The sequence below is a fragment of the Podarcis raffonei genome, chromosome Z (assembly GCF_027172205.1).
Source record: "Podarcis raffonei isolate rPodRaf1 chromosome Z, rPodRaf1.pri, whole genome shotgun sequence".
In the NCBI taxonomy this organism is placed as follows: Eukaryota; Metazoa; Chordata; class Lepidosauria; order Squamata; family Lacertidae; genus Podarcis; species Podarcis raffonei.
The window spans coordinates 50,002,639-50,026,523 of record NC_070621.1 but is presented as its reverse complement, the minus strand read 5'-3'; the positions used below and the strand labels follow the sequence as shown (position 1 = coordinate 50,026,523).

Below are 23,885 nucleotides of genomic sequence, written 5' to 3'. Positions count from 1 at the left end.
GGCCACCAGACGTAACACCGAGCCAACGCCTTCATTTTGACGATTCCCGGTTGGCCAACGTGCAGAGCCTCCAGGACACATTGACAGAGTCTTTGGGGAATCACGACGCAGTCTCCCCACAGCAGACAGCCGCGATGAGCCAAGAGTTCATGTTGTCTGGTTGCGAAGGGCTGAAACGCCAATGCAAAAGGCCCTTGTGGCCACCCCCTCCACACCCAGTTGAGCACACGGCTGATGGTGCGATCCTGGGCAGATGCGGAGGCCACTGTGGCAGCCAATGCAGGCGCTGCTAGAAGATCCTCAATCAGCAGGAGCGATGAAGCAGGAGCCGGGTCTTCCACAAACACTGGAAGAGGGCAACGGCTGAGGGCGTTGGCTTGGCCCATCGATTTCCCTGGGCGATGGACGAGCCGGTAGTGGTAGGCAGCCAGGAAAACAGTCCATCGCAGCATGCACGGTGAGAGGACCGGTGGAGTTGGACGATCACCGGCGAGGAGGCCCAGGAGCGGCTTGTGGTCGGTGATGAGGTCAAAAGTCCTGCCGTAGAGGTATTCATGGAACCTCTTCACTCCAGCCACAAGTGCCAGTGCCTCCTTGTCAAGCTGGCTGTAATTCCGTTCAGTCAGAGATAGTGTCCTGGAAAAGTAGGCGAGCAGTGCTTCACTTCTGTCTGGAAAATGGTGACTAAGGACAGCGCCGATGCCAAAAGGTGAGGCATCGCAGGCAAGGACCAGCGGCCTGGCTTCACTATACTGTACCAGCACACTGTCCGATGAAAGGAGAGCCTTGACCGCGTTGAAGGCGGCCATCTCCCGATGACCCCAGGACCAAGGCGTCTTTGTGCTGAGGAGTCGGTGAAGAGGCTCAACCACCGTGGCTTTGTGGGGCAGGAACATGTTATAAAAGTTCAGCAGCCCCAGGAACGCCTGCAACTCCGTCTTGTTCTTTGGGATGGGGGCCTGCTGGATAGCGCGGATCTTGGATGTGGTCGGGTGAAGGCCGGAGGCGTCGATAAGATAGCCCAGGAACTCCACCTATGGAACGGCGCTCTGGCACTTTTCCATCTTTACCTTGAGTCCGGCCTCCTGGAACCTGGTCAGCACGGAACGGAGGCGCTCGAACAGCTGCTGGTGTGAGTCTGCGGACACCAAGACGTCATCAAAATATGGTACCATGCCCAGAAGCCCTTGCAGGAGACACTCCATAAGGGTTTGGAAAATGCCAGGAGCCACACTCATCCCGAACTGCAACCGGCGGCAACGGAATGCCCCTCGGTGCGTGACGATCATCTGGGCTTCAGCAGTGGCATCATTGACGGGCAGTTGTTGATAGGCTTGGGCAAGGTCCAGCTTAGCAAAGACCTTACCCTCACCCAGGGAATGCAGCAGGTGTTGGACAACAGGAACCAGATAAGCGTGCTGCTGAAGTGCCTTGTTGATTGTGCACTTGTAGTTGGGGTAGATTCTCACCGACCCGTCCGGCTTGACAGGCGTGACGATGGGGGTTTCCTACTTGGCATGGTCAACCAGCTCCAAAACTCCTTGGGCGATCAGCTTGTCCAGTTGTTCATCCACCATAGCCTTGAGAACAAAGGGAACCCGGTGTGGCTTTAGCTTGATGGGGGCGACTTGTGGATCAAGGCTAAAGGAGATGGGCGTACCTGTATATTGCCCCAAAGTGGCATCAAAAACCTCGGCAAAGTCTTTGACCAGACTCTCAGTCTCTGCGTTAGAGATGCAGTTGATGCCGGTGACTTCCAGGCCGAGGGCATCAAATCAGTCTAGCCCTAGGAGGCTTGGCTGCTGACCTTCGACCACCACCAGTCGGAGCAGGCCCGAAAAATCCTTGAAGGCGATCCGGAACCGGCCAACGCCTACCACGGGAATGTCGTTTCCCTGGTAGTCTCTCAGGTGTACGCGGTGAGAGTCGAGTTGCCTTTTGGACACTCTGGGTACCAGTCTTTTGATGGTGCTCCAAGACACGATGGACAGGGTGGACCCGGTGTCGATCTCCATGTCACATGGAGCTCCTTCAATGAGCACCGTCACGTTCAGCTTGTGTTGCATAGGCGAGTCGGTTTGGCCAATCGTGGTTCCAGACGGGCAGCGGCAGTTGGTGAGAGCGAAACAGCTTTCCTTGGCAGACTGGAGTGAAGACCTGGACTTGCGAGTCGGTGAAGGGGGGGTGTCAGACGGAGCCGATCGGCAGACCTTAGCGATTTGGCCCCTTCTGGAACACGTCCGACAGATGGCGTCTCTGAATCAACACTTGGCACGGGAATGGTTGCCTCCGCAGCCGGCACATTCCGGTTGGCCCTTGGACTTCTGTTGGAACTTCCTGTGCACCTGCTTTGTCTGGTGCACGTCATCATCTTCACTGGAGGATGCCTCATCACTGCTGGCCTCTTCGTGATGCACTGGAACTGGTTTCCTAGTAAAACGCGGGCTGCTGGCCTTGCGGATCTCCTGGGCGAAGTGTTCAGCAGCTTCCGAGGCCATGGCCTCCTCAGTGGCTTTCTGCAGCGTGAGGTCTGGCTTGGCAAGGAGACGCCATTGCAGATGGATGTCCTGGACCCCGCAGACGATTCGATCCATCAGGGCATCGTCTAAGTCTCGGAACTCGCAGTGCATTGCAGCCTGTCGGAGGGCGGTGGTGTAGTTGTTGATTGACTCCCCCTCTGCCTGGTTCCAGTGGTAAAACGCATGGCGGGCAGCAATCTTGGATGGCTTTGGCGCATAGTGGTTGCGGAACTTCTCTTGGATCGTGTCCCATGGTGTTGCCTGGACTGCTTCAGGTGCAACCAATGCTCGAGCCGTCTCAAACATCTCAGGCCCACAGAGGCTGAGGAATAGGCCCCGCTTCCGTTCCTTTGATACTGCTGTCAGCTCGTTGGCTTGGAGGTAGCAGTCGAACCGAGCGAGGTAGGAGTCCCATGATTCAGAGGCTGGGGCAAACGGTGGTAGAGGCACAAGTGAAGCCATGATTCCGATGCCGGCGTGAAGGGCGATGGATGGAACACAGTGCTCTAGCCAGAACAGTCAGCTCTGAATTGGTTCTGTTCAGTGATTTCGCTCAATGATTTCGCTCAGTGATTCAGCTCAGTGATTCAGCTTAGTTCAGAGGATGGCCGCATCTGGCTGTGCTCTGATGTCCATCGATCCCATCCTCGTTGCCAGTGTTAAGTTGTGGGCGAACATATCAGACAACACAGCAATTCTTCCAAAGCTGCTTTTTATTTGTAAGCTGGAACAGAACTAACTGAGGAGCTCAGTCAGCCTGCTTATATAGAGCTCCAGAACAATGTAACTGTTGCCATTTTCTAAAACTATCCAATCACTGAACGTCACTTTCGATCCTTCATTTGCATACAAACTATCCAATCACTGAACGTCACTTTCGATCCTTCATTTGCATAACTATCTACAGTATTCCCCTGCTGGCCCAGGGTGAGAACTTCAGTACATAACATGCCCCCCCCCCCCGAGATTTGAAGGCAGTGTAATGGAACCATCATTGCCTTGAGTCTACTTTATATTGTTGCTGTTGTGTTATCCTTGTATGGTCTCAGCAGTTTATGATATTTTTTTCTGTTGCTGCAAAAGCCTCAAAGCCTGATTGGCTGGAGATGGTGGCAGGACAGTCACAAATATAGCAGCTACACTCTATGTACAGGTGTGCAGCTGTTGTTTTGCTAACATGCATAGCATCCCTTACCCATTGCAGGGAGTGCTTGGATAATTAGGTAATACTGAAGGACAGAGGTGGATTTGGGGCCCTCAAATTTCAGCTGTACCCTGTGCAACATGGGCGTAGCCAAGGCGGGGCAGCGGGGCAGTTGCCCCCCCCCCAGATCATGCAAAACAATAGTAATAGTAGTAATAATAATAATAATAATAATAATAATAATAATAATAATAATAATTTATTTATACCCTGCCCATCTGGCTGGGCTTCCCCAGCCACTCTGGGCGGTTTCCAACCAAATATTAAAATACAGTAATGCATCAAACATTAAAAGCTTCCCTAAACAGGGCTGCCTTCAGATGCCTTAATTAACTGACCAATCATGTCGGTCCCGCCCCACCCAGAAGTCCTGCCCCCCGCAACAAAAAAACCTGGCTACTCCCATCCTGTGCAACACTAAAATTCACCTCCCCCGCCTCCTGTGCTCCATTATACAGCGTTATTCTGGTACCCCCCCTGCAGTGGGACACCCAGTGCAGCTGCACCCTACTCTAAAACTGTTGCAGATACTGATATTGTGCAGTCTGAAGCAACTGGAAGCATAATAACTGACTCCTTTTGGAATAAATCATTGTCCAGACCCATAAAAGTATTATTCAAACTTTTACTGGCAGAACTCTTTAAAATAATACAAGCCAGATACAAGCCAGTCACATACCCTCCAACATTTCTCTGATGAAAATAGGGGTGTCAATAATAATAATAATAATAATAATAATAATAATAATAATAATATTTATACCCCACCACTCTGGGCAGATTCCAACATACATAAAAAAAGATAAAATATTTAAAAACTTCCTGATATAGGAATGCCTTCAGATGTCTTCTAAAGGTCGTATAGTTACTTATCTGCTTGGCTCAGGGGGTCGCATAACTGAGCCACAGCCTCCAACATTTCTCTGATTAAAATAGGGACGTCCTAAGGAAAAGGGACGTGGGTGGCACTGTGGGTTAAACCATAGAGCCTAGGACTTGCTGATCAGAAGGTCGGTGGTTTGAATCCCGGTGACGGGGTGAGATCCTGTTGCTCGGTCCCTGCTCCTGTCAACCTAGCAGTTCAAAAGCACGTCAAAATGCAAATAGATAAATAGGTACCGCTCTGGCAGGAAGGTAAATAGCATTTCCGTGCGCTGCTCTGGTTTGCCAGAAGCGGCTTAGTCATGGTGGCCACATGATCCAGAAGCTGTACGCCGGCTCCCTTGGCCAGTAAAGCGAGATGAGCGCTGCAACCCCAGAGTCGGCCACGACTGGACTTTTCCTTTACCCAAGGAAAAGTAGAAAATTCGGGTTCACATCTGAAACCAAGATGGCTTCTGTAAATCCTGAACTGTCCCTGGAAAATAGGGGCACTTGGGGAGGTCAGCAGTCGTGGGGCTGTTTCATTTCCTGATGCTTTGACATCAGATCTCTGACATGGGTGGTTCAGGGTTCGCATAGGGCTGCTGTTTCCTGTGATTACGTAGCCATCCATTCCTTGTCAATCAGCGAGTGTATTTGAAGAACCCCGTGTTTGCAAAGGCTTCCTAGGAGCCCTACGAAACTCTACGGATCCTGGAAAAGTTTCTGTGACTTTCTTGCCAGTCTGGGAACAAAGGGTGAGGCAGGAAACCTTGAATTATCTGGCGGTGGTTTCAATGGGGAGAGGGTTTAAATATTTATTGTGTAGTGTGAATGAACCCATTACTTGCTGTGATTTTTTAAAAAGCAACTTTTAAAAAGATGTTCTCTTATAAATATTTAAGAAAGGAACTTATAGCAGCAGAGAGAATCCAAAATGAACCAAAGGACTCTTGTTGAAAGTTTGCTCCTCTAAGACAAACAAGAGGGAAAGTTTTTATATTACTGCGGACATATGAGGTCAGATGCCACAAGTATAACTCCACAGCCGTGCAAACTGCAGACTCCACAAAATTTTTCAAAACCTGGCTCGACATATTCCAAGTATTTCAAAAACACTCAAAGAAGCAGCCTTTTGCTATGGAATGAAGCTGGCTAAATCCTTGCATAGTCAACAATAACTCCCCATTTTAGAATATATTCTTAAAATATTGGCTCTGGTATTTGAGCCACTCTTTATAGAAGAAAAAGAAGAGTAGTAAATTCCAGAGCTATGAGCATCACAGTGGAAGTAACAGATACTTCTCAGCCTGCATGAACCTTCATTTGAACAATTCAAGAATGTCACTGGTTATTTTTTATATATATAAATATTTTTTATTAGATTTTCCATAAAAAAACATTTTTACAAAATTATACATCCCTTTTTAACTTAAACCCTTTTTTCCAGAACTTCCCTCAGCTTGTCTGATAATTTTCCGTTTATTTTTTTATCCTCTTCTCACATTTCCCAATATTATATTGCACTCAAATACTCAAATATTTTTTAAACAATATTTCTAACAGTAATTTCACAGAGCTTCTTGAAAGCCAACGAACGTTATTTGCTCATCACAGAAATTTTTGATATACTCTGTAAATTTCTTCCAGTCCTCGGAGAATCTCTGGTCACGTTGGTTCCTAATTCTTCCCATCAATCTGTCCATTTCCGCGTATTCCATCAGTTTCATCCTCCATTCTTCTTTCGTGGGCATCTCTTCCTGTTTCCATTTCTGTGCCAGCAAAATTCTGGCTGCTGTTACTGCATACAAAACTGATTTCACATCTTTTTTACTAATTTCATTATCCAGTATTCCCAACAAGAGAGGTTCTGATTTTTTAACAAAAGTATATTTCAACATTTTCTTCCTTTTTTTTTAAAATGATATTTATTAAGATTTTTCCATTATCAAAAAATCAAAGAAAAACACAAAAAAGAAAACGAAGCAAAGAAAAAAAATTAAAAACACATAAAATTCAAAGTCATTATTTTCAATAACATATTTTCCTGACTTCCCCACACCTCCCCCTCTTGTATTCCAGTTCAAATTGTTGGTTCAACAAGTTCTTGTCCCCAATTTTTAACCCTTTTATATTTCAATCATTTTAGAAAAACCAAGGTCGACTTTAGAAAAAGGCTTTAAGAATAAGAACCGATGTATAATTATTGATGTTTATAAGTTATAAGTTATAAATTTATAAGTTAAAAGTTTAAAAGTTTAAATTGGTATTTCAACGTTTTCTTTAACTTGTTATAGATCATCTCCCAGAAGCTTTTTACCTTCTTACATTCCCACCACATATGGTAAAATGTTCCTTCTGTCTCCTTACACTTCCAACATTTATTACACACTTTATACATTTTACCCAGTTTTACTGGTGTTATATACCATCTTTATAACATCTTCATAACATTTTCCTTAATCGTTGTACAAGCTGTAAACTTTAACCCATCCTTCCATAATTTAGTCCATTTCTCAAATTCAATATTATATCCGAAATCTCTAGCCCAACTAATCATTACAGATTTAATCTCTTCGTCCACAGTATTCCATTCCAACAATATTTTATACATTTTAGATAAAATTTTCACTTCATTGTTTAACATTTCTTGTTGAAATCTAGATTCTTTTTCAGAATATCCCCTCTCTAAAAACTCTTTTTTAAACATTTCATTTAACTGAAAATAATGCAGCCTAGAATGTCACTGGTTAGGAGGCACTGGTTCAGTTATTTTGAAAACTGCTGCAATCTTTGGCAGTTGGCACCCCTAATTAAGGACTCAAGAGTTGCAGTTCAGAGCCAGGGCAAGCACCCACCCGTTGCCCAGTTGTTTCAGTGCTGGGGAAGGCCTTAGCTCAGTGGCAGAGGTCATGCTTCGCTTGCAGAAGATGCCAAATTCAACCTCTGACATCTTCCTTGAAGTAAAATCTCGGTAGATTGAGACATCGCAGTAGTCCAGGGCTAGATGGACATAGAGTCTGACGGGATAGAAGGCAGGCTGCTCCACAGAGGGAGTGGGCAGGAATCCAGTTCAGTTCACATTTAAAGGCAAACGTACTTAATTTGAGCTTTTTTATTATTATTAAAGTTTTCTTGGTTTACAAAGGTATGCGCAATGTCTCTTTTTTCAAGTTACGTTTTCCACAGGTCAGTTTCATTTGTTGAGACATTAGGGTTACATTAGGAAGAAAGAGGGGGAGAGAGGTGGCGGGGGGAAAGGCGAGGGGGGTGGGGTCGGGAAGTGATGTTTCTATTTTCCTTAATGTATGTGTGGGGTTTTGTGTCAGCATTGTTTGTGCGGGTTCTCTTTGCTATTCACTTGTGTTCCTTTGGTGGTGAGAGAAATTGGGGTTGGCCTAGGGTGCAGTTGCTTGTTTGGGGTTGGCTGTGGTGAACTTTGTTTTCATGTGTGAGTGGGGGGGGGGGTGTTTTGGATCAGGTTAGCCATATTGATTTGTATATTGTTGGTGGATTCTTGTCATTGTCTTTTTGGGCTGTGTACGTGATAAAGGGGAGCCATACGAGGGTAAAGGCGTCTTCTGTTTGTCCCCGTGTCAGTTTCAGTTTATTGGTTAATTTTTCTAGCAGGGCTGTTTCCCATACTATTTGGTACCATTGGCCCATGCTTACTCCTGACAGGTCTCTCCAGTGTCTGGCTATGATGTTTCTGGTTGCTGAAAGTAGGTGGGCAATGAGTTCATTGTGATGTGAGTGGCATTATTGTCTTGGAAGATGTTTAGTAGGGCCAGTTCTGGGGTGATTTCTAATACTTGCTTAGTTATTTTACATATTTCTTGTATGGCTGTTGTCCAAAATAATTTGTGCTTTTTGAAACAATGTGCACATTGCAATGTAGAGCTTGCAGGGCAGCAGCTGAAGAAGGAGCAAAAAGGGTTTTCTTGTGTGTGTGTTTCTTTGTGGCTGATTAGCTGCTCTCCCTGTGCAAAGGTCAGAGGGGGCAGGGTTTCTGTTGAGGCAGGTGATTAGCTGTGGGAGGAGCTTATCAGAGCTTGCAGGGCAGCGGCTTGCGCCTAGTGGCGCGTGCAGTTTGATCCATCTTTTAGATTTAGGGGAGCTAGTCTCAAACGTTTGTTGGGGGAGACCTAGGTTTTTTGGGGGGGAGTTATTTGTCCTGTCTTCACGCTTTTTATGATGGAGGACCGCTGTAGTCACCCCCAACGACATGTTCTCAAGATGGAGGGTGAGGGAACAGCTGCAGTCGCCTGCGGTTCCTGCGCAATGTTTGCCATCTTGCCAAAGGTTGCAGGCAGCTTTACCTGCAGCAATTGCATGTTGATTGCCCTCTTAGAAGACAAAGTCCAGCAACTGGAGGAACGTGTAGCTACGCTCCAAAGAATTAGAGAGCTGGAGCTCTTCTTGGAACCAACAGAGCACACCATCTCCACCAAGGAGGAGACAGGGGACTCCCCTGAGAAGGAGGCTAGTTCACCAACACAGGGGCCAGATATATGGAGAAACGTGACTCAAAGAAGTAGGAGGCCCAGGGTTCGCTCAGATTGTTTAGAAATACACAATCGCTTTGAGGTCCTCTCCCCTAGCATGGAAGACGAAGAGCAAACTCCATTTGAGGATCTCTCCCTCATTACAGTCGATCAGGTATATGAAGACGAGCAGCAAAGTCAGTCCTCAGGGAATGTGCAGGCGACCTTGGAACGGACAGCTCACGGAAGAACCGCGACCAGACCTAAGAGGAGGCGTGTAGTGGTGATAGGGGATTCCCTACTGAGGGGAACAGAAGCAGTGATCTGTGGGCCTGACAAGATGTCTCGGGAAGTGTGCTGTCTCCCCGGGGCTAAGATCCAAGATGTAACTGAACGACTGCAAGGAATCATAAAACCCACTGACAAATACCCCTTCCTCTTGGTTCATGTGGGAACCAATGACACTGCAAGCAATAGCCTCCAGAAGATCAAAAGAGACTATGAGGCTCTGGGCAGGAAATAGAAGCAATTAAATGCACAAATTGTCATCTCATCTGTCCTCCCAGTTGAACGACGTGGCCCAGGGAGAGAGGGAAAAATAGTGGAAGTGAACAGCTGGCTTCGCAAATGGTGTAAACAGGAACGGTTTGGATTCTTAGATCACGGACTGCAGTTTCTTGAAGATGGACTTCTGGCAAGTGATGGGCTGCACCTCACAACGGTTGGGAAGAATATTTTTGCCAAAAATCTCAGAAACCTCATCAGGAGGGCTTTAAACTGACTAATGGGGAGGGAGACAGTGCTCCTGAAGGTAGGAGTCTATCAATTGATGAAGATGATCATCCAAATGTCATAGACCAAATGGAGCAAACAGCACGCAGACCTAGTGGTGGGAGGAAAAAATCCTTAAATAAGAGACACGGGGGAATGATTAATGGACTTCAATGTCTGTACACTAATGTGCAAAGCATGGGAAATAAACAAGATGAGCTTGAGCTCTTGGTACAGCAAACTAAATATGACATAATAGGCATCACTGAAACCTGGTGGGATAAGTCCCACGATTGGAATGTAATAATGGAGGGATACTATCTATTTCAGAGAAACAGGCCAGACAAGAAAGGAGGAGGAGTGGCGTTATATGTCAGGGATGTGTATACCTGTGAAGAGATCCAAGATTTAGAACCTCAAAGCCAAAGTGAGAGCATTTGGGTCAAAATTAAGGGAGAGAAGAATAACAGTGACCTCATTGTGGGAGTTTACTATAGATCCCCAAGCCAAACGGAGGACATAGATGATGCCTTCCTGGAACAAATGGCCAAGCATGCAAAAGGAAGGGAGATAGTAGTAATGGGGGACTCCAATTACCCGGATATTTGTTGGATGTCAAACTCAGCCAAGAGCATAAGGTCAAACAGATTCCTCACTGGCCTTGCAGACAACTTCATTGTCCAGAAAGTGGGAGAAGCAACAGGAGGAACAGCCATTTTAGATCTGGTCCTAACCAATGTTGATGACCTGGTTAGTGGGGTAGAAGTGGAAGGATCATTAGGCGCGAGTGATCATGCTCTTCTGAAGTTTACTATACAGCGGAAAGGAGCAGCCAAGCATACTAGGACTCAAATTCTTGACTTTAAGAAAGCCGACTTCATAAAACTTAGGGAAGTGCTGGGTGAGATCCCATGGATAGTAATACTAAAAGGAAAGGGAGTTCATGATGGCTGGGAGTTTGTTAAGAGGGAGATAGTAAAAGCACAACTTTAGGCAATACCAAAGAGACGGAAACATGGAAGGTGCCTAAAGAAGCCAGGATGGCTATCTAAAGAACTTTTAACTGAGTTAAGATTAAAAAAGGATGTGTACAAAAAATGGAAAAGGGGGGAAACCACCAAAGAGGAATTCAAACAAATAGCCAGCACGTGTACACACAAAGTCAGAAAAGCTAAAGCACAGAATGAACTCAGGCTTGCTAGAGAGGTTAAAAGCAAGAAAAAAGGCTTTTATGGGTATGTTCGTAGCAAAAGGAAGAACAAAGAAACAGTGGGGTCACTCAGAGGAGAAGATGGTGAAATGCAAACAGGGGACACAGAAAGGGCTGAACTCCTCAATGCCTCCTTTGCCTCAGTCTTCTCCGATAAAGAAAACGATGCCCGACCTGAAGAATTTGGAGCAAATGATTCAGCAGAGGAAACACAGCCCAGAATAACTAAGGAGATAGTACAAGAACACTTGGCTAGTTTAGATGTATTCAAGTCTCCAGGGCCAGATGAACTGCATCCAAGAGTATTAAAAGAACTGGCAGATGTGATCTCAGAACCACTGGCAGTCATCTTTGAGAATTCCTGGAGAACAGGCGAAGTCCCGGCAGACTGGAGGAGGGCAAATGTTGTCCCTGTTTTCAAAAAGGGGAAAAGAGAGGACCCAAATAATTATCGCCCAGTCAGTCTGACATCAATACCAGGGAAGATTCTGGAGCAGATCATTAAGCAGACAGTCTGTGAGCACCTAGAAAGGAATGCTGTGATCACCAATAGTCAGCATGGATTTCTGAAAAATAAGTCATGTCAGACTAACCTGATCTCGTTTTCTGACAGAATTACAAGCCTGGTAGATGAAGGGCACACATTGGATGTAGCCTACCTTGATTTCAGCAAGGCATTTGACAAGGTGCCCCATGATATTCTTGTAAAGAAGCTGGTAAAATGCGGTCTTGACTATGCTACCACTCAGTGGATTTGTAACTGGCTGACTGACCGAACCCAAAGGGTGCTCATCAATGGTTCCTCTTCATCCTGGAGAAGAGTGACTAGTGGGGTGCCACAGGGTTCTGTCTTGGGCCCGGTCTTATTCAACATCTTTATCAACGACTTGGATGATGGACTCAAGGGCATCCTGATCAAATTTGCAGATGACACCAAACTGGGAGGGGTGGCTAACACCCCAGAGGACAGGATCACACTTCAAAACGACCTTGACAGATTGGAGAACTGGGCCAAAACAAACAAGATGAATTTTAACAGGGAGAAATGTAAAGTATTGCACTTGGGCAAAAAAAAATGAAAAATGAAAAAAAATACAAAAATAAATACAAGATGGGTGACACCTGGCTTGAGAGCAGTACATGTGAAAAGGATCTAGGAGTCTTGGTTGACCACAAACTTGACATGAGCCAACAGTGTGACGCGGCAGCTAAAAAAGCCAATGCAATTCTGGGCTGCATCAATAGGAGTATAGCGTCTAGATCAAGGGAAGTAATAGTGCCACTGTGTTCTGCTCTGGTCAGACCTCACCTGGAGTACTGTGTCCAGTTCTGGGCACCACAGTTCAAGAAGGACACTGACAAACTGGAACGTGTCCAGAGGAGGGCAACCAAAATGGTCAAAGGCCTGGAAACGATGCCTTATGAGGAACGGCTAAGGGAGCTGGGCATGTTTAGCCTGGAGAAGAGGAGGCTAAGGGGTGATATGATAGCCATGTTCAAATATATAAAAGGATGTCACATAGAGGAGGGAGAAAGGTTGTTTTCTGCTGCTCCAGAGAAGCGGACACGGAGCAATGGATCCAAACTGCAGGAAAGAAGATTCCACCTAAACATTAGGAAGAACTTCCTGACAGTAAGAGCTGTTCGACAGTGGAATTTGCTGCCAAGGAGTGTGGTGGAGTCTCCTTCTTTGGAGGTCTTTAAGCAGAGGCTTGACAACCATAAGTCAGGAGTGCTCTGATGGTGTTTCCTGCTTAGCAGGGGGTTGGACTAGATGGCCCTGTGGTCTCTTCCAACTCTATGATTCTATGATTTTATGTAGTCACCCTTTGAAATCCATTCACACTTTTCTGAGATTTCCCACAAGAAAAATGCAGATGCTAGGATAAAGTGTGCATAAAAATTAATGTGTTTGTGAAAATAGCATACTTGACACTCTGACTTGCAAGGGAAGCATTTAAGAAATGGCACCCCCCTCCAGCCCCCTGAATTGGTTCGGCCTACTCTAACAACTAATCTGCACATTTGCTGAAATTTCCTTGAGCTTTTGGCTATTAATCTAGAGATCTAATCAAGGCCAAATTCTGGTGAATGCAATAATGCCCACTTGATCCTTCAGTTAAGGTTTGGTGTTGCTCAGCAGCAGCAAAGGGGAGCAGGGGGTGAAGTTTGACCAGTAAAACCACAGACTCAAGATTGTACCTGAAACAAACCACCCAGCTTAATAGTCTCCAAACTTTTATTAATGATGAGGATGATACTACATTTAATTTGTTGATTGCCTTCTAAACCACCATCTCAAAGCAATTTATACATAAAAAGAGGGGGAAAAGACAATCATCAAATACTTTTAAGACAAGACTAAAACCCTGACAAGTGGGCCCTTGTGTCAAAGACCCATTCATCCAGCAAGGAAAGTCTGTGGAACAAAAATGTCTCCAGCTGTTTTTGAAAAGTACACGTAGTAGGTACTTGTCATATCTAGACAAGGATGCTATTCCAGAGAACTGGGGAAGCCACAATAAAAGCCCTGCTCCGAGTAACAGCAGATCTTTGGAACTTGTAGGAGAAACTCTCCCACAGACCACAGGGAACTCCTGGGGGTGTAAGGGATACATGGTGTTACGAGGGATACAGGACTTACAGAGATACAACAATATAAAAGTTACATAAGAATCAAAGGCAACAGATGTGATGAATCTCCTGGCATTTGAAGCCCCTCTGATTCTTTCCCCCTTAAATATATTGTCTTCCAGCTCCTAAAAGTAATGTCCATCTCTCGCCGGAAAAATCTGGAGAAACCAGAAGATGAGGATGAAGCAGGAAGTGGGGGCTGTGATGACGAGGACGACTGTGGTGGTGCAAATTCCGGAAATGGGGAATTAAGAGTGAAGAGTCAGTTGAGATTCTTGGCAGGTAACTGGTGAGGTGGGTGGGCAAGGCTGAACTAGCCAGTTCTTTATCCTTTCCTGGCAGGGTGCTTGTCTGCAACCAGGGCAGCCAATATATGGCTGTGCATCAGCTGTCCCCCACTTCCAGAACTAAAAGCAGGACTGGGCAAATTCATTGAGGAGTGGCGGGCACCCATCAGTGGTGACTCGCAATGCTTGACAGAGGAGGCTCTACTGGTGGTGCCACTGCTGAGTTGCCACTGACCCTTGATTGGGACTTTTCAGTGGTGGTTCCCCTCTTGTGGAACACCCTCCCTGGTGAAGGAGTCTGTCTGAACGGTGGCTATTCCTGGGAAGCTTGAAATTATTAGCAGTGAGGGCATGTTGTTTTTACCTGTTTTCAGCACTGTGTGCTCCAGTGTCTTGCACACAAACTGGTTGTGCTTCTCAAAAACTGAACACACATACATGTGAAGAAGGACTTAGATTCGAGTAGGAATTTGCAGTTTTGAGGCTAACTTCTGTTTTCCTCCACCCCCAATGCACAGACTTAATGGGGAAGGGTTGTTGCTCAATGGAAGAACATCTGCTTTGCACACAGAAGGTCCCAGGTTCAGGCCTGGTGTGTCCAGACAGGGCTGTGAATTCGCCCTGTCTGAAACCCTTGAGAGCCTCTTCCAGTTCATATAGACAATGCTGTGCTAGATGGACCCAATCATCTGGGACGCGTGGCAACATCATCTTGCAAACCCTCACTTATGTTCACATAGGCCTCAGAACTGGTGTTGCTGGCATAACAGTTTCTCTCCCCAACAGCACCACCACTCTGGTTTCCCCATCTATCATGGGAAAGAAACTGTTTTGGGAGGAGAGTGGTGTGCTGCCCTCCCCCCCCCCCCCAGCAGATGCTGTATCCTGGAAACAGACTCACTGATGCTGCACTTTATGGAACCACCCTTAGGAGATCCTTCCGAATTGAATGGGGGTCCAGAAATTGAAATGATTAGCTTGGGAAAAACCACCCAAGTGATAGCTCAGTGACCACAGTGTTTTGCAAGGATCATTCCCCAAAGTGGTGAATCTCATTATATTGCCTATGTGGATTCCAGGGCATCTTTTAGCCATAGACATCAAACTAGCACCAGTAGATGGGTGAGAACCACAGTTCCCTGGGGTGTTGCTAGGAAGGCTGTGTCCTGCGACTCTACACCTTTGGGTGCCCTTAACCACTGTGCCTTGGGTATACAAGAATGCAAGAAGATCCTGCTACATCACGCCAGCAGCCTGTCTGCCCATCACCATGTGGATAGGGATTTATCCCAACATACAAGTGTTTGCACAGCGATTTCTCCCAATATAAGAATTACATCGCCACCATTATCATTATCGGTACTAGATCAGCCAGTCTTATTACCTGAAGGTTTCCGAGCGACTTATAATGCAGGTAAAAACACAAATAAATATATTTATACCATAAAGCAGAACAAAAGGCAACCACCTATGTAACAAACACAGGAAGCTTTGTCTGCATGCTAACAGTAGTTTGTCAAAAGCTTGGTAGGGGGGCGATATAAGTCTTTACCTGGTGTTAGAAAGATGAATGAAGGTGCCAGGTGGACCTCACTGGGGAGCACATTCCAAAGCATTTGCTGCTTTCATGAATACTTTCATCTGTGTGCATAAGTTACCCTAGCATTTCTCTGCACGTTCCTTGGCTGGAGAACTGCATCACAAAATTCGGAGAAGTGCAGATTTCGAAGGATGGGTGTGTTTCGCTTTGCAAACTGTTGCATAGTGAGTGTTATGTTGAGTTCTTCTTTATCTGTGACCTGAATGGAATCTCTCCCACATTCCTCCCTCCCTCCTATGTGGACCACAGTGCAAATGTCACTCGCTCAGTCGCTGCAAAGCAATCCTTTCCCAATCATTGCTGCTTGCTTCCCTCGCCCAAGACCAGACAGATGAACCTGGATAGGCTCAGCCCTCCAGCTTTCAAGTTTAAAGAGGAAAATGTGGTCTCTTAAAATGAGGCCAGATGCTTGTATAAATTCCCTCCCCTTGATCAGGGACAATTACCTGCTATTTAATAGAGTGGAAGCTGAGGTATTTAGCCGCTGCTTGTCAGGCACCATATATATATGGATAAATAAAACACTGAGATAGTAAAATACTGGGTAAGAGAGAGCAAAAGTGACCTTTGAGCTATCCTATCCAGCCCTGGTGAATATTGGGCCATGAGAGGCCTTCTGTGGTTCATATACAGAGGGAGGCATCTCCCTCTCCTTATCTAGTGCTCAAGCCATCTTGACGGCCAAAATGGCAGGTCTGCAATTGGATCTGTTGGCGGCCTCATCTTTAATGAAATGCAGCCTGTTTTGGATCTGAGAAGCTATGCAGGGGGAGGGGGTGTTTGACCCTTGTTCTTCAACTGCTTCCCCAACCAAAACCCCCATCCATGGGCACTTCGCCCCTCTCCTGATTCTCCCGCAGGGGGTGGTTGGGTAGGTAGATATGGAGACCAGGGAAATGAGGTAAATGGAGAGAGGGTCAAGCACGTCTCTTGTAGCACCCCCACATGCCTGCAGTTCATTAGTCAAGAAAACAATTCCCCTTCATCATGTGTGTTTTGACCCTGACTGGGAGGGGAGTGGGGTGGGCAGAACCAGAGGATATGATCTGCTGTGGAAATGGGGCACAGGCTTCAGGTGCACAACTCTGTGCTATCACGCTCGCTCAGACTGCAAGGAACAGACCTGATTCCACCCTCGCCCATTGAAGGACTACTGGGGGGAAGCAGTGGCTTAACAGGGGTGAGCTGGAAAGCATCTAGTTCAGATGTTGGCTCCACCCTGGTTACATTAGGTGGTCTTGGGCAAACAGGCATTCCCCGGCCTTGCCACCTGTAGACATTTGTCAGGGATGCTTGAGCTGAGATTTCTGCATGGTAGGGGGCAGACTAGATGGCTCTCAGGGTACCTTCCAACTCTACAACTGTATGATGCTATTCTGTGAAAATGGGAATAACAAAACGGACTCTACCCTAGTAGGGGTGTTTGTAAGGACTTCTGTTTGCAAGGAGTTAATGTATTGGGAGCACTTGATTTATTCTTATGGGGATTCGAGCCATGATGGCTTTTCTCTGCCTCAGGGCCAGCCCACCCATGAAGTGGGGTGAAGCAGCTGCCTCAGGCTGCAGAAGTCCCCTAGGCATCACACTCACAGCCTCCCTCAACCCACCCTGAAACCTCCACCACTGGCAGGGGTGCAACTTGAATAAAATATTGGGGTTGAGGGCAAGTAAGCCCTGCCCCACATTTTTTATTTTATTAGCCCCCTCAAATATTTCATTGGGGTGCTGAAGTGACCTCAGCCCCTAGGAGTTGGCTCCTATGACTTCTGGCAGAGAAGCAGTGGCGATGCAGGCAGCAGAGGTGATGTGGGGGAGGTGCCACGTGGCAGTGGTGGCAGTGGCAGTGGCAGCAGCTTGAGGAAGGTGGCAGAGCCACTTCCCATTTTGCCTCAAGCAGCAAAATGGGACACAACTCCCCTGCTCAGCCTCCACGATCAGAGGCAGCAAGGCTTCTGAACACCAGTTGCTGGGAGCCACAGGATGGAAGAGTGTGGCTCTCGTGCTCATGGGTCCTGCTTGCAGGTTTCCCATTGGAGCGTCTGGGTGGCCACTGTGAGAGCAGGATGTGGGACCAGATGGATCATTGGTCTAATCCTGCAGGCTCTCCTTATATTTTAAGGTTCAATTACAGTAATATATACATAAAATAAGAAACATGTTATTACTCATTTTAACACTGTACTTGTTTCCCTGTGTCCATTTCTGCATATGGCAATGTAGGAATATGCAGCTGCCCGTATGGGGTTCAAACCTGCAACCTTTGCATTCTCAGCACCACACTCTAACCAACAGAGTTATATTTGTGTATACAAATAGCATGGATTTTTAAAAAATTTTTTTGCAAGCCTTTGGCAGTTTGTAAATTATGAGCTCCCCCCTCCCCGCCCCCCCAGCAATGCTAAACCCACATGTTTTTATACCAAAGCAAAAGTCACAAATCCTGCAAGGTTTTCCATTTGGGGGCGATTGAGGTTCTGGCAGCCGTCAGCATCCATGTCAAGCATTCCTGAGAGATGAAACCTTTCAACTGATTTTAAGTTAATTTTAATTGCTCTACTCTGAGTAAAATGAGACATATATATTTGGGACCCACCCTATTTTTGTGATGGCAGTATTTTTAAACAATTTTTAGTGTTGTATTTTAAATTGTGCTGGGGGCTTCAGGTGAAGGGCAGGGAATAAACTGAAATACTACTACTACTACCACTACTACTACTACTACTACTAATAATAATAATAATAATAATAATCGTCATAAAAAGAAGAAGAAGAGGAAGCATTGTTGGATACAACCCAATATTAGTTTGCTCCAGGCTTTACTGTTGTGACCCTGGCAGACATCAGATATATTTGCTATAAACTGCTAGACAGCCACTGGATTTGCAAGGATCCTGTTTCGTGGCAACAGGATTTAACTTACCCCTGCTTTCCCCCTTCTCAAGGCTGCCTGCCACAGTCTTCTCAGCTTCCGGGTCATGTGGCCAGCATGACTAAGCCGCTTCTGGCAAACCAGAGTAGCACACGGAAACGCCATTTACCTTCCCACCAGAGCGGGACCTATGTATCTACTTGCACTTTGACATGCTTTCAAACTGCTAGGTGGGCAGGAGCAGGGACCGAGCAACAGGAGCTCACCCTGTCGCGGGGATTCGAACCACCGACCTTCTGATTGGCAAGCCCACAGCGCCACCCGCGTCCCTGGGAAGGTACATAGCTGCTTCAATTGCGTATTGTTTTTATGTTGGAAAACAGCAGTGTGAAGGCTCCTGAAGGTAGACAACTCTTAAGGTAGAATATGTGTACAGATTCATGTGCTCTGCTATGCATCCTAGATGGCAGGTCAGTTCTTGCTCCTCAGGTTAGTTCTTGCTCCTCAGCTGACTCTGTTTGGGTAGCTTCTTTGCCTGGGAACCTGGCAGAAGTTCTTAACTCGCCATAGGTGAATAGGTCTGTTCTTCTCTGAATTTCCCACCCTAGAAACAGAGCCTCTTGTGGTATCAGAGGGTGGCTGCAGCCAGTTGTAGCTATCTTGTGAGCCAGCAAACTTTTCTTCCAAATTCCAAACTTAGGGTTATAGTGAAGTCTTACCTTATTTATTTTGGGCTCTTAATGACTTACAATTTGAATGAACCAATGTTGGAAAGAGCCTGCTGTTTTACAAGGCATTAATTCTACCCTAGCATGGGAGAAAGGCAAGGGGGAGACACGTCCAAGCTCCAAGAGGATTATCTTTCCATGAGAGCCGGCGTATTGCCAGCATATAAAACACTGCAGCAGAACTGTTATCTTGAAAGTGTGTGAGCACATTTGCTGAAATTTCTCTTCTTTTGTTTTGTTTTCAAAGAAGTCTTGATTGGAAATCAAGAATTCCTTGTCAAAATGCAGATTTATTAGAGGAAGAGGGAGGAGTCTTCTCATTCCATTTTAATTGCAACTGGAATTGCTAATTGGTCTATTGCTGTTGCTTGTTGTTGCTCACCATACCTTTAAATTTTAAAGTAATGATACGAAGTCAGAGCAATGGTTTTCTGGTGCGTGCAGCCATCTTTATCAACGACTTGGATGATGGACTCAAGGGCATCCTGATCAAATTTGCAGATGACACCAAACTGGGAGGGGTGGCTAACACCCCAGAGGACAGGATCACACTTCAAAACGACCTTGACAGATTAGAGAACTGGGCCAAAACAAACAAGATGAATTTTAACAGGGAGAAATGTAAAGTATTGCACTTGGGCAAAAAAAATGAGAGGCACAAATACAAGATGGGTGACACCTGGCTTGAGAGCAGTACATGTGAAAAGGATCTAGGAGTCTTGGTTGACCACAAACTTGACATGAGCCAACAGTGTGACGCGGCAGCTAAAAAAGCCAATGCAATTCTGGGCTGCATCAATAGGAGTATAGCATCTAGATCAAGGGAAGTAATAGTGCCACTGTATTCTGCTCTGGTCAGACCTCACCTGGAGTACTGTGTCCAGTTCTGGGCACCACAGTTCAAGAAGGACACTGACAAACTGGAACGTGTCCAGAGGAGGGCAACCAAAATGGTCAAAGGCCTGGAAACGATGCCTTATGAGGAACGGCTAAGGGAGCTGGGCCTGTTTAGCCTGGAGAAGAGGAGGTTAAGGGCTGATATGATAGCCATGTTCAAATATATAAAAGGATGTCACATAGAGGAGGGAGAAAGGTTGTTTTCTGCTGCTCCAGAGAAGCGGACACGGAGCAATGGATCCAAACTACAAGAAAGAAGATTCCACCTAAACATTAGGGAGAACTTCCTGACAGTAAGAGCTGTTTGACAGTGGAATTTGCTGCCAAGGAGTGTGGTGGAGTCTCCTTCTTTGGAGGTCTTTAAGCAGAGGCTTGACAACCATATGTCAGGAGTGCTCTGATGGTGTTTCCTGCTTGGCAGGGGGTTGGACTAGATGGCCCTTGTGGTCTCTTCCAACTCTATGATTCTATGATTCTAAAAAGGAATTTGCCTATCAGTTCCCTCTCATCTTTTGGAGATGGGTTTGCAGTTCTGTCTGGATTTGATCTGTGTGTAATATGGCAGGTAAACAATGGTTAGTCTGATTACCCACTCTTGAAGAACCCAGTTTGTCTTCCAAGGCAGCAGCAGCAGTGCTGCCAAAGCACCTCCTCCCAGTCCTTTGCAAAGGACTCTGTGGCAGAAACTAGAACAGATTTCTGACTTACAGGATCTGCTTTGTGTGCCTCCAGAACCTAGAGCCCAGTGCAAAAGACAGGGCAGGAGAACCAGAGCCAGACACAAAGCGGCAGCTGAGAGGGCGCCCCAATCTCCAAGCAGCAAGAGACAGCAGGGTTCCAGCGCTTACCCGGGATTTGGTTTCCTTGGAATGAAGGCCAGTGGGGACTGTGGTGATACATGTTTTTATCCACACATATATACAACCTGAGCATAGAATGGAGGGACTCACAACCCCAACAGATCTTGCCTCCCCATTAGGTTCCCAGAGAGACCCCTGAGCCCCAGCTTTGAGATTCAGCACAGAGCAAGGCAAGCTTCTATGTACCCAGCTTGCAGCATTAGCCAAAACTCCCCCACACCCCCAGCCCATCTTAGTCTGTTGTTCTCCATCCTAGGATGACAGGTGAGTTAGGGAAAGGTCCACCCATTTGTTTCTATGACAACAGAGCAACCTATTTAAGATGCTGATTATAGATACTTAGCTGAGCAGCTGTGGCCATTACCTTTACAAAATACCGTATTTTTCGCTCTATAACACGCACCTGACCATAACACGCACATCGTTTTTAGAGGAGGAAAACAAGGGAAAAAACATTCTGAATGAAACAGTGGATGTATAATTTTTGTGCTTCATGCTGTGGCCACAGACATGTGATCTGATGGTGAATTTGGGGTGACCCAATGCAAAAATCCTGAGAATTCCTGTGGATCCATGCTTTGTAACCACGTTTTTGCACCATTGCAGCCCCAGGCAACAGTGGGTGCGTGATTTTTTTGGTGCAGGCTGTAGCCATGGACATGCTATGTGATCTGATGGTGAATTTGGGGTGACCCAATACAAAGATCCTGAGAATCCCTGTGGATCCATGCTTTGTAACCACATTTTTGCACCATTGCAGCCCCAGGCAACAGTGGGTACGTGATTTTTTTGGTGCAGGCTGTAGCCATGGACATGCTATGTGATCTGATGGTGAATTTGGGGTGACCCAATGCAAAGATCCTGAGGATCCATGTAGATCCATGCTTTTTAACCACGATTTTGCACCATTGCAGCCCCAGGCAACAGTGGGTGCGTGATTTTTGGGGGGCAGGCTGTAGCCATGGACATGCTATGTGATCTGATGGTGAATTTGGGGTGACCCAATGCAAAGATCCTGAGGATCCATGCTTTGTAACCACATTTTAAGTGGGGAGGGAAGGAAAAACAAAAAAGGGAAAAGGAGCATGAGAGGAGTGTGCAGAGAAGCAGCTGGCTAAGAATGCAGGAGAGGGATTTAACGGGAGGGAGGAAAGAAAGGCAAAAGTTTCCCCCCACCTACCCACCCAAGCCAGCCAGCTCACGCTCTTTTTCTCTCTCTCTCTCTCTCAAACCTGCATGTTTTCAGCAGCACCGGACCACAGAGACGACACTCTGCTTTCCCCTCTGCTTGCCTGGAGGGGAGGGGCTTTCCCTGCTCTTTGTTCCGTTTGAGCAAACACAGCAAGGAAACAGAGAAGGGTGGGCAGTAAGACCCTGAGGCAGAATGCAGGAAAGCAGCCACTTCCTCTTTTCTGGTTTCCCTTCTCCGAGACGCGCGATTTGATTTTTGCCTGATTTTTTGGCTCCAGGGACCACACATTCGCTCAATAACACGCACAGACATTTCCCCTTCCTTTTTAGGAGAAAAAATCTGCGTGTTATAGAGGGAAAAATACGGTAGCTGGTTTGACTGACTTCCTTTTATAGATCCTAACCTCATAGATAAAGGATCACAGGCCTAGAAGGGGACCACAAAGACATCCAGACTGACCCCCTAAAAAACACTATAACAATAGAAAAGAAAGAGTTTCAAAGCAACTTGAAAAAATAAAATACAATAAAAGCAATTTAAAATGTAAAACAACAAACAATGCTATATTTAATGTTCATCCAGTAATGTATTAAAAAGCACAAATCCTACACACTCACTTGAAAAGATGAATTTTGGCAGGATTGGGTCCACTGCTCAAATCTGGACAAAAGTGGGTTGGATCTGGCCCACTGGACAAAAGTGGTTCCCCCCCATTCTGTGGTCTATGGATAGTGGTCCCTTCATTTCTTCTGACTGGCAGAAACTTTCTAGGGTCTCAAGCAGAAAAGTGTCCTTTCTGTCACCTGCAGCCTTAATCCTTAATCCTGGAAGGCTGACAAAGCTATGAGATGGAGCACAAGAGAATATTTGGCATGACTGGGTTGTATGTCTTCTGTATATAAGACCTTCTGCGTTATTAGATGGGAAGCCCAGAGATCAGTGCTAGAAGAAAGGTGTTTTGGATCCTGGTGGAGGAGCCCTGGGCTGGAATTTGGCACTTTGATTGTCATCTGGTTGAGAAAGTCTGAATACCAACTCAGGAGGAGCGGCAGGCAAGAGCAGAAGAGGGCTGTTTCCTTCATCCCTATTTGCAACTTCCTTAAAGGCCTCTGATTGGCCTCTGTGAGGTAGGATGCTGCACCCAGTGTGCATTTGTTATATTCTTAACTTTTATGCACTCCTTAATCAAGTCCCAGGGAACATCTACCTGTACTTGCTTTTTTTGTTTGATAAGGTTTCTCTTGACCAAGAGAATTGAATTTCTTTTCAGTGAGAAATGCAAAGCTTGTAACCCATGGAAGTAGTTCAGTTTGCAGCAGCTGCTGCACAAATGAGTTAATTTAGTTAAATCAGATGCACAACGTTCTTGCAGTGGCCATTTCAAGATTTAGGTCATCTTGGCTCTTTCTGTGTTTCCAGAATGACATCTGTTTCTGGATTAGCTGTATCTGGAGAAGCAGAGGGTGTGTGTGTGAGAGAGAAAAGTGAATCTGGTCATCTGGCCAGATTTGTTCATTTCACATAGGCCAACCTGGCCTGGCACCTAGAGATTTTGGTGCATGTTTAATAGTAGTGCATGACAATGACTCTTGATATACATCAGACAAGATCTACGGTTGCCACTTGGGCGTTTGCAAAAAGAAAAAAGGACGTGGGCATTGCATAAAATTTTGCACATGCCCATAGAGAGCATATATGGATAGATGCAAATTTACAAATAATTGCTGTAAGTTAAATAGAGAGTTAATGCATCACACTGAAGAGCAGAC

The 23,885-nt window shown here is 46.0% G+C and overlaps 1 protein-coding gene across 4 annotated transcripts in view; it reads left to right on the top strand.

Annotated features, from left to right (window-relative positions):
• The window catches only part of GPC3 (glypican 3), a 270,058-nt gene that overhangs the window by 219,920 nt on the left and 26,253 nt on the right, over window positions 1-23,885 (top strand). For 2 of the 4 annotated variants that reach the window (XM_053374198.1, XM_053374196.1), the window contains one exon: window positions 13,806-13,965. The exons of 1 other annotated variant lie outside the window; for it this stretch is intronic. In XM_053374198.1, coding sequence (XP_053230173.1) covers window positions 13,806-13,965 — 160 coding nt within the window. Of the gene's footprint in view, window positions 1-13,805; window positions 13,978-23,885 lie in introns of all 4 variants that reach the window. One more of the 4 variants, XM_053374197.1, reaches the window with a different exon arrangement.